Source organism: Nematolebias whitei, chromosome 1 (assembly GCF_014905685.2).
Source record: "Nematolebias whitei isolate Nwh7 chromosome 1, NemWhi1, whole genome shotgun sequence".
NCBI classification, from domain to species: domain Eukaryota; kingdom Metazoa; phylum Chordata; class Actinopteri; order Cyprinodontiformes; family Rivulidae; genus Nematolebias; species Nematolebias whitei.
Window position 1 is genome coordinate 80,082,168 of NC_056498.1, and position 10,603 is coordinate 80,092,770.

The following is a 10,603-nucleotide window of genomic DNA, read 5'->3' on the forward strand; positions in this document are numbered from 1 at the left end:
TGTATGAATGTGTGTGTGTAGTAGAGTGATGTATGAATGTGTGTGTGGAGGTAAATGTGGGCACAGAGTGTTGTAAAGAACTTTGAGTATCTGGATTAAATAGAAAGGAGCTGTATAAGGACAGTCCATTTATCATTTTTGTCATTTCTGTGAACATAGTCTAACTTTAGGGTGAATTTGTTGTGACGTCTACTCTTGAGAAGATTGCTGGCCATCTTAAATGCTTTCCACTTGTGAATAATCTTTCTCTTGATAGATTGATGGACTCCAAACAGTTTGGGAATGACATTTAATCTTTGCCAGATTGATGAGCATTAACAGCTGCTTCAGTAAGGTTTTTGTTGATGATGATCAGTTTATCAAACCATTTGATCCATGACTTTATGTTTCTGCTTTACTTCTGAATTCATGTTGTAGCTGTAAGGACAGACTGAGCTTATGAGTGTTTGTCATTTGCTTCAGTTTTTTGGTAAATAAATGATGACACAGCATCATGAGTTTTGTTGCTGATCAGAAGTATAGATATTCTCATTGAGAGACCAGATGTCTCACTAATGTCATGTTTAAACTTTAGGAATTGACCAAAGATGCCCTTTTGTTTTATCCTAGTTCTATGGTCATAGTGTTCTGTTTCCTCTGTAAAGTGTTTTGCCTCCAGCAGTAAAAGGGACATTTAACTGTCCCTAAAATAAGCATGTATTGTTGGACATGTCTAAAACTGGAGGACGACTGTCTTTTTCTTGACCCTGGGGACCCAGTGATGACCCTCTCTCCAGCCTGGTTTGAAGGAGCTGATGACTCACTCTACCTGCTCGGGGTGTCTATAATTATGCTGGTGATTTGCTTTCATCTCTTTGCATTGCTGGGTTTCCACGTGAGAGCGTTAAAGTGCGGCCCAGTTTGATCCCTTGTTAAACACAAGAGGCCGTTTACCGATGGTTCAGTGGAGAGTAAATGTCAGCACAGATAAAGGGCACTGAACGTTCTTCCAGTCATTTACCATCTCTGTAGAAGAGATGGGACTATTTTATGAGTGATCACTGTTTTCTCCTGAAGGACACTTTGATTTAAAGATTTTTCTTTAAAAGTTCTGAACAGTATTTGCATGATATGATAAAAAAAGGTGAAATTATTGAAATATTATGGATAAGGCTATGACCCCCCTTTTTGTACCCAGTTTCAGAGTGAAGAGTAGAATTAGAAATACTGTCCATTCTGTGAGCCTGATAACTTGATAAATAAGCAAATGTACCAACTTCCATTATGGTGTGTGGCGGAAAGGTCACTATCAAAAATTGGGTTCCCACGTAAAAACAAAATGGCCACCATCTGCTTTCTAGTTTTGTTTGCTTAAAAGTATAGTTTCATCAAATGACTGGTGTGGCTGAAAATTAGTCTTTGGTGGCCAAGGCCACCATTAGCCATGCCCAGGCTCTGCCATTGCACCGGGTAAGGGATCAAATTGCTCCCTCTGCTTACAAAGATTCATCACTCTGCGCCACCTTGGACAAGCAAAAATAAAATCCATCTCTTTTCTTATACACAGAGCAACTTCTACCCACTTGAATATGATTCACTAAAAACGTTCAGGTTCACCTGGATTCCCTTTTTAATTTCAATCCAGAAAAAAACACTCATCTCGAAAACTACAAACATTCACTGTTCATCCGACAAGATTGAGTCAGGTCTCAGACTGAAGAAGTCTTTTGGATAAAAGACAACACATTTTCAACATGGAAGAATCCATCCAGAGGACCTGACTCAACCTTGTTAGATTCTTGAATATGCAGCATTCACCATTCAAGCTCCTCGGCATTGGGGAACATCAGCTTACTGCTTGTTCTCAAGTTTTCTGAAAAGTTTTTTTTTTTATGTCAACAGAAGGCAGAAGCAGCCAGAGGACCAACTAAAGCCAAGCCGAGACATGCAGAGGTGGCCGATGAAGACTCTAAGAGAAAAAACAAACCAGTGCAAGCTCGCTACATCAGAGGTCCACCCTTAACAGCTCCACCACAGCAGGTAAAGCATCAGTAATGTCCCTTCACGCTGGATGAGCTTGGCACATCAATAAAATTAACTATTGTAGTTGGTTTCTGTTGATCTGAGCACAGTGAGCTCCCTAATAGATGTGATGGATCCATGACGCTTTTGAAATCACAGAAAACATTCATAAAGGTTGTGGCGTTATTAAGGTCCTGCGAGCAGTATGGCAGTGCATCCATAATGTGGAGACTGCAAACTGATGTTGCTAAATTGATAAGAATCCAAAATAGTTTGTATTCTCATAAACTGAAATGAGAAACGGACTTTGAGGAATCCATATCAGACTCAATCTGGTGAAAGGTCATTAAGAACATTTACTCATCCTCAATCTGTCCAAGACATGTTGTGTAATTCAATTCAAGGTGATACACCAGCTGCAGTGGTCCAAAGACAAGCTGTCCAAGATCAAAGCCAACCTGGACCCTGCATGTAATTGTTGTAAACGACCTCCAGCTACGCTTTTACACACATTCTGGACTTGTCCCAAACTGCAAACCTTTTGGTCATCTATTTTTGATACTTGGATACGTCCTTCAGCAAGTACTAGAAGGATGTGATTGCTTTTGTCTCTTTTCTGGCTAGATTTGTTTTCAGGGCCAGATTAACACTTTGCTGTACCCTGGGCAACCATCTTCAAGAGCCCCATCATCACGACCCCAGAATCACCATAATTTGTCAAAATACAGAATAAATTACCATAATATACAGTAAATATACAGGTCCTTCTAAAAAAATTAGCATATTGTGATAAAGGTCATTATTTTCCATAATGTAATGATAAAAATGAAACTGTCATATATTTCAGATTCATTGCACACCAACTGAAATATTTCAGGTCTTTAATTGTTTTAATACTGATGATTATGGCATACAGCTCATGAAAACCCAAAATGCCTGTCCCAAAAAATTAGCATATCATGAAAAGGTTGTCTAAACAAGCTATTAACCTAACCATCTGAATCAACGACGTAACTCTAAACACCTGCAAAAGATTCCTGAGGCTTTTAAAAACTCCCAGCCTTGTTCATTACTCAAAACCGCAATCATGGGCAAGACTGCCGACCTGACTGCTGTCCAGAAGGCCATCATCGACACCCTCAAGCAAGAGGGTAAGACACAGAAAGAAATTGCTGAACGAATAGGCTGCTCCCAGAGTGCTGTATCAAGGCACCTCAGTGGGAAGTCTGTGGGAAGGGAAAAGTGTGGCAGAAAACGCTGCACAACGAGAAGAGGTGACCGGACCCTGAGGAGGATTGTGGAGAAGGGCTGATTCCAGACCTTGGGGGACCTGCGGAAGCAGTGGACTGAGTCTGGAGTAGAAACATCCAGAGCCACCGTGCACAGGCGTGTGCAGGAAATGGGCTACAGGTGCCGCATTCCCCAGGTCAAGACACTTTTGAACCAGAAACAGCGGCAGAAGCGCCTGACCTGGGCTACAGAGAAGCAGCACTGGACTGTTGCTCAGTGGTCCAAAGTACTTTTTTCAGATGAAAGCAAATTTTGCATGTCATTCAGAAATCAAGGTGCCAGAGTCTGGAGGAAGACTGGGGAGAAGGAAATGCCAAAATGCCAGAAGTCCAGTGTGAAGCACCCACAGTCAGTGATGGTCTGGGGTGCCATGTCAGCTGCTGGTGTTGGTCCACTGTGTTTTATCAAGGGCAGGGTCAATGCAGCTAGCTATCAGGAGATTTTGGAGCACTTCATGCTTCCATCTGCTGAAAAGCTTTATGAAGATGAAGATTTCATTTTTCAGCATGACCTGGCACCTGCTCACAGTGCCAAAACCACTGGTAAATGGTTTACTGACCATGGTATTACTGTGCTCAATTGGCCTGCCAACTCTCCTGACCTGAACCTCATAAAGAACCTGTGGGATAATGTGAAGAGAAAGTTGAGAGACACAAGACCCAACACTCTGGATGAGCTTAAGGCCGCTTTCGAAGCATCCTGGGCCTCCATAACACCTCAGCAGTGCCACAGGCTGATTGCCTCCATGCCACGCCGCATTGAAGCAGTCATTCATGCAAAAGGATTCCCGACCAAGTATTGAGTGCATAACTGAACATGATTATTTGAAGGTTGGCATTTTTTGTATTAAAAACACTTGTCTTTCATTGGTGGGATGAAATATGCTAATTTTTTGGGACAGGCATTTTGGGTTTTCATGAGCTGTATGCCATAATCATCAGTATTAAAACAATTAAAGACCTGAGATATTTCAGTTGGTGTGCAATGAATCTGAAATATATGAAAGTTTCATTTTTATCATTATATTATGGAAAATAATGACCTTTATCACAATATGCTAATTTTTTTAGAAGGACCTGTACTTAAAATTCTAACTATCAAGTGTGTTTTGATGTATAAAACTCCAAATGCTCATAGAACTATAAATGCTACAATGTCCTCTTGTTGACGAAAATCATAAAGACTGAATTAGGTTGAACACACTTTAAACACCATATAACACCATGTGTACTTGTTCAGCAACGTGTTGGACATTGGTGTCAGAAGCATTTGTAATGGGGGATGGGGGGTCTGGGGGTCGTCCCCCAGAATTTTTTTTAAAAAGTAGATACCATTTCCTGCATTCCTGTGTATTTTAACGGTTGTTAAACATCTAGTTTTACCTACACAAGTAAATACTTGATTCAATAACTATTTTAGAGCTAATGGCACAACAAGAAGTAGCCTGACCAACAGCTGATTCAAATAATTAAAAATATATATTCAAAGGTGATGATTTGATGCCCACATTAAAACTAAATGACTGTAACTTAGTTGACTTCAAATGTAATAAGATTATCAATGAATGTTTGCGACAAAGGATTTACTGATTATAACAAAGATTCCTTCAAGAAACCTCCCAGTATAAATCATAAAACCAGAATGATTTCTGCTCATTCTAAATTTGTCAAATTGTCTAAATTTCCTAAAGTGAAGGAGAATCATTTTAAAATAATAAATAAGATATATCCTGTAGCCATGTTTCTTGAAATAAGATTTAAATTTGATGTTGATTTGTGTGCGTTTTGTAAATCAGAAGATGAATCCCTCGAGCAATTTTTTTTATTTTTTCATGTCAATACAAAGTGTTTAGTCAGACATCAGAAACTGGATTAATCTCAAACTCAACATTTCTTATTTTCATGCTGATGTCATTTTACTTTATGTGGATAACTCAAGCTCAGCTTTTTCTGATGACATAAATATAGTCGTACTTATAGCAAAGTACCACATTCATTATAGTAAGAGGAGGGATAATAAGCCTTCCTTCCTGTTTTATGAATGATTTGAAGTCATATTATTCTTCAATAAGTAGATAAAAAAAACTTAAACTGCTAGAATCATCTCACAACAGATACAAACTTATTGTTTTAATTAAAACAACAAGTTTTTCATGTCACACTCCTTTGTTTTTTATTTATTAAATTTTTTATGTTTATTTTTTTCTCTTGAAGGTTCTGTAAAAAGATTTTGTGACACCTGGCAGACTTTTGTGTTGTATGTTGAAAACATGTCAGTGCATGTCCATAGGTTATTTGTGTATGTGTGACTGATCCGGTGTGGATGGGGAGGGGATTTTGTTTTGCGTTTTCTTTGTTGTTTGTGTAAAAAAATAGAAGAAACTTAATAAGAAGACCTTGATAAAACATTTTAAAAAAAAATCTGATTTAAGACTGGCCACGCTGGCCTCATACTTAGACCATAACCCTATTGCCTGCACTGCACTGGCAGTAAAGTTACTGTAATATTTTCACCACGTTCTACAATGTTGAATCTACACTCTTCATGCACACAGCACTATGCTCAGCCTCCCTACATTAGTCTTTTCAGTGCAAAATAAGAAGTACTTGTCGTTGTAGCTTGGTCTGCTGAATGGAAAAGAAAGTAGAGTAGATGTGGTCCAGATTCTACACAAATAACTCTATCCTCCCCTGCTGCTGAACAATGTTTCCGTTCCACAGCAAGGTTGAATCTGACAGTGGATGCCCAAGGTCATGAATATGGCCTAGCAGACGTGATATCAGCGGTGGCAGCGTTTTGCTAACACGATGTGACCTTCTAGCTTGTAGCCGTATCCTGATTAAGATTTGAGACTTGGGCCAGTCCTTGTAAATATTTTCACATGAATTTCATTTATCTACTAGGAAGTAACATCAGTCACCCTCCTACTACTGAATCCCTCCGATCAATAAAACACTTGCCATAAAAATCACTCTTAACACTTTCATTTGGAATCATGATCCAGTAACATTTTTGCACACATTAATTGCAAACAGCAACTAAACGAAATTTGTTCTAAAACTTAAATGCAAAATAGAGAAAACAGTTCAAGTAAGTTTATTCAACAGCTCCCTCCTTCAGGGGTTGCCACAGCGATCGAACTCTCATAAAAGATTAGTCTTTTTTTCACCTAGATGGTCTTCCTGACACAACCCGGGCTTGAACCCACAACCTCACATTACTGGACCGCAGCAGAGCTACTGCAGCTCTTAGATAAAGAAATGAACTGCATGAATGTTTCAAACTACATCTAAAGCTTTTCTTTTACAGAAGTTATACTTCTGTTTGATCTTTATCTGGGCTTTGGACCTGCAGCAGTGACTCGAGAGTTGTTTTATTGCAGTGATGTATTTTAGAAATCAAACCTTCTACATGTCATCCCACGGTGGATCCATCTGCAGCAGCGTGCATCATTCTGGGGCATAAAAACATTGATTTTCCTGTTGATATTGTTTAATTCCAAGAATGAATAATTAGAAACAACCAGTCACACAGACACTCAAACAGGCTGCCTGCACCTACTTATGAGTTACAACCCAGTGAAAGTCCAGATCTGAAGCTGGTAGAGACAAACTCAAGAAAACCTGGCTGGAGTAGTAGCGAAGTGGTTCTACAAAAACTGCTGCCTCCGGGGCCTGAACACAAACTTCAGTTTTTCATTTATTTACAAGAAGTGACATCTTGTTTTCTTTCCACTTTACAATCATGTCTTACATTAATCCTGTTACAACAATTTGAGGTTTCCAAAAAAGTTCAATCTGGTCCACTGGACATTCAAAAAAAAAAAAAAAAAAAAAAGCAAAAAAATTGTAGAAATGTTTCGTCTCTCATCCAAGAGACTTCCTCAGTCTGAGGTGCTGTTTTCAGCTCAGTCTCTTAAATAGCACCGTCTCAGAGTGGATCAACCAGTTTTGCTGCTGACAACCAAAACCAGCTGATCACCTGCTCAAGAAGGACCATCAGCCTAACAATGGGTCATTAGCACACTGATGGCTGTTTACTACTCACAGAGGGCTGAGTGATACTAGCAATCACAGCATTGTAAGAGGGGGACAATTGAACCCGGAGGCCTCCACCCCTGTTTAATGATGGATGATTTCTTTTCATAAAGATGGCCTCCTTTACTCCTCTCTCAAACCATCGTTCCTCTCTGTCCAGGATGTGAACATCTTCATCCCTGAAAGAGTGACCGCTGGCCTGGAGATGAGTGTAGACCGCAGAGTCCTGGCCTGATGATGTTGATCTTCTGTGCTGGTCCATCCTTTTGGCCAGTGGCTGTTTAGTTTCACCGATGTAAGACTGATCGCAGCCCTCCTGACACTGAACAGCATACACAACATTACTCTGTTTGTGCTGGGGGACTGGCCAAAAGGATGACCCAGCACAGAAGATCAACATCATCAGGCCAGGACTCTGCGGTCTACACTCATCTCCAGGCCAGCGGTCACTCTTTCAGGGATGAAGATGTTCACATCCTGGACAGAGAGGAACGATGGTTTGAGAGAGGAGTAAAGGAGGCCATCTTTGTGAAAAGAAATCATCCATCATTAAACAGGGGTGGAGGCCTCCATGTTCAACTGTCCCCCTCTTACAATGCTGTGATTGCTAGTATCACTCAGCCCTCTGTGAATAGTAAACAGCCATCAGCGTGCTAATGATCCATTGTTAGGCTGATGGTCCTTCTTGACCATGTGATCAGCTGGTTTTGGTTGTCAGCAGCAAACTGGTTGATCCACTCTGAGAAGGTGCTATTTAAGAGACTGAGCTGAAAACAGCACCTCAGACTGAGGAAGTCTCTTGGATGAGAGACAAAACGTTTCTACATTTTTTTGCTTTATTTTTTTCTTTTTTTTTGAATATCCAGAGGACCAGATTGAACTTTTTTGGATTGTTCTACCTGGATTATTGAGCATGCATCAGGATACTTTGAGGTTTGTGCTCAGTTTTCTTCTCTGAAGTATGTTTTTTTATTCAGGCTGATGAAGTAACACCACAGAGCGGCAGATCTGAAGACTCTGAAGTGAAACCAGCACGGATCTGATCCTTCAGGTTTTCAGTTAAACGTTAGACTGAGTTGCTGTTTGTTGCTTTGACAGGATGAAGCTTTACGAGCAGTCAGAAGATCACCGAGGCCTGCACCAACTTCTGAGGAAGATGGCAGTAAGGAGGAAGACAAGGTCAGACCCAAACCTGTTCTGGCGTGCCATCTGAGAGGGCCTCCGATCAGCCAAGAGGCTCCGCCCAAACAGGTGTGATTCCCAAAGAAAAGAACGTCTGGGTTCTTCTTCTGAACTCCAAATGTTTTTACATACTTCAGAAGAAATGCACTTTTCATTTACACAGTGTGAGTTTCATCAGAGGCATGCACTTGAATTTTAACAGAGAACTAGACCCAAAAGGACTGGTAGGACCACTGAGGAGTGGAGCATGACCTGGAGGAGGATCCAGGAGCCTCCACCTGAGCCACACAGACCATCACAAGCAAAGAGTGACAAGCAAACACACACACATTCCAGAGAAGGTCCAGCTGAAAGGCCACTTCCTGTGAGAGCAGACTGTTGTCAGGTCTGCTGGCAGCACAGGGATGGTTCTGGTCCTGGTCCCAGTGATCTGAGACAAGAAGTTGGTTCCACACTACTGCACTCACAGAGTTCTTGCTTCATCTATTTGGGGGTCGTTCTTTTACTGGGGGCCATTTTTGAGCTTGCCAAAGTCCTGCTACAACCCTTCAGACATAGACTGTGATTTAGCAGCAGGAAGTAGATCTCATCAACAGGAAGTAGATCTCATCAACAGGAAGTAGATCTCATCAACAGGAAGTAGATCTCTGAATGAAGCGAGCCTCTCCTCATGACTTCTGGGTGGCCATTTTGACTGTGATAGGCTGAAACAGAAGAAGTTTCAGTTTGATGTAAACATCGCAGTCTGAATGAGCTACAGAGGACAAAGCTTCATGATGAACTCTGTGTGTGTGTGTGTGTTACCTTGCTGCAGTAGGGACACTCTCCAAACATGAGGTTGAAGCTCTGCCTGCTGGAGGGGAGTGCTCGCAGCCACTGCAGGGACAACAATAAAATCCTTCAACTCTTTTTACTCCATTTGTTTTGTTTGTCTTTGTCCCCAGAACTGAGCTCTCCTCCATCATCCATCTTTTTATTTGTTCTCAGAGTCTGATCAGGTGACATCACAAGGTGGGGTTCAGCCAACGGTGACCCATGTTCACATTTTAAGTTCATGATCTATGATGAGATTACAATAAAATCTATTTTTCAACCTTTGTTATACAGGAAGTAATAAATGAACAACTCTTAAAACATTATAAGGACCAAAGCTCGGTCCAAAAACGGTTCAAAGCAATTTTGAGGTTGAAATAAGGTTTAGAACTAAAGCATAAACAATTAACTAATTGTAGTATAAATGATAAATGAATTTAGGGCTGCAACAACGAATTGATAAAATTGCTAAAAATCGATTAAAAGTGTTGCCAACGAATTTCATTACCGATTTGTTGTGTTGCGCGATTAAGCGTCTTTCACGGCACTGCGAAGCCGTTGTCTATGCTGACTGACTGAATAAAGTTTGAAGAAGAAAAAAAAAAACTGCAGCGCGAGTTTAACAGAGTGAGGGGGAAGGCAGGAGCAGAGCAGAGGCGGTGTTTTCAAAGGAAATTAAGTACATTTTTTAAATGACCGACGCAGAGAAAACTGTTCCGACTCAAGTCCTCCAAAGTGTAGGAGAACTTGACGCTTCACAAAGATAAAAACTGCAACATGCAGCTTTGAAAAGTGACGACACGACATGGAAGAACCACGGAGATGAAACGTAAGCATGTCGGAGTCACGAGGAGGATGAAGGAGCAGCAGCAGATACAACTCGTCATAATCTGCAGGTTGCAGATTAACCGAAAATAATCGAACGATTAATCGGATTTGGGAATAATCGTTGGTTGCAGCCCTAATTCATACATCACTCTACCACACACACACACGTTCATACATCTCTCTACTACACACACACACACACACACGTTCATACAGCACTCTACTACACACACACGTTCATACAGCACTCTACTACACACACGTTCATACAGCACTACTACACACACACACGTTCATACAGCACTCTACTACACACACACGTTCATACAGCAGTCTACTACACACACACACGTTCATACAGCACTCTACTACACACACGTTCATACAGCACTCTACTACACGCACACGTTCATACAGCACTCTACTACACACACACGTTCATACAGCACTCT

The 10,603-nt window shown here is 40.9% G+C and overlaps 2 protein-coding genes across 2 annotated transcripts in view; one reads left to right on the top strand and one right to left on the bottom strand.

Moving 5' to 3' along the window:
- The window catches only part of LOC119420358 (serine/threonine-protein kinase VRK1), a 33,118-nt gene extending 23,931 nt beyond the window's left edge, over nt 1-9,187 (top strand). Inside the window, exons 12-15 of the mRNA XM_037687743.1 lie at nt 1,882-2,019; nt 8,427-8,579; nt 8,713-8,874; nt 8,908-9,187. Of these exons, the coding sequence (XP_037543671.1) occupies nt 1,882-2,019; nt 8,427-8,579; nt 8,713-8,874; nt 8,908-9,075 (621 nt within the window). The 3' untranslated portion in view covers nt 9,076-9,187. The remainder of the gene's footprint in view (nt 1-1,881; nt 2,020-8,426; nt 8,580-8,712; nt 8,875-8,907) is intronic.
- The window catches only part of fancl (FA complementation group L), a 50,257-nt gene continuing 48,811 nt past the window's right edge, over nt 9,158-10,603 (bottom strand). The window contains exons 13-14 of the mRNA XM_037698264.1: nt 9,315-9,386; nt 9,158-9,214 (exon numbers count right to left, since the gene is read on the bottom strand). Coding sequence (XP_037554192.1) covers nt 9,179-9,214; nt 9,315-9,386 — 108 coding nt within the window. The 3' untranslated portion in view covers nt 9,158-9,178. The remainder of the gene's footprint in view (nt 9,215-9,314; nt 9,387-10,603) is intronic.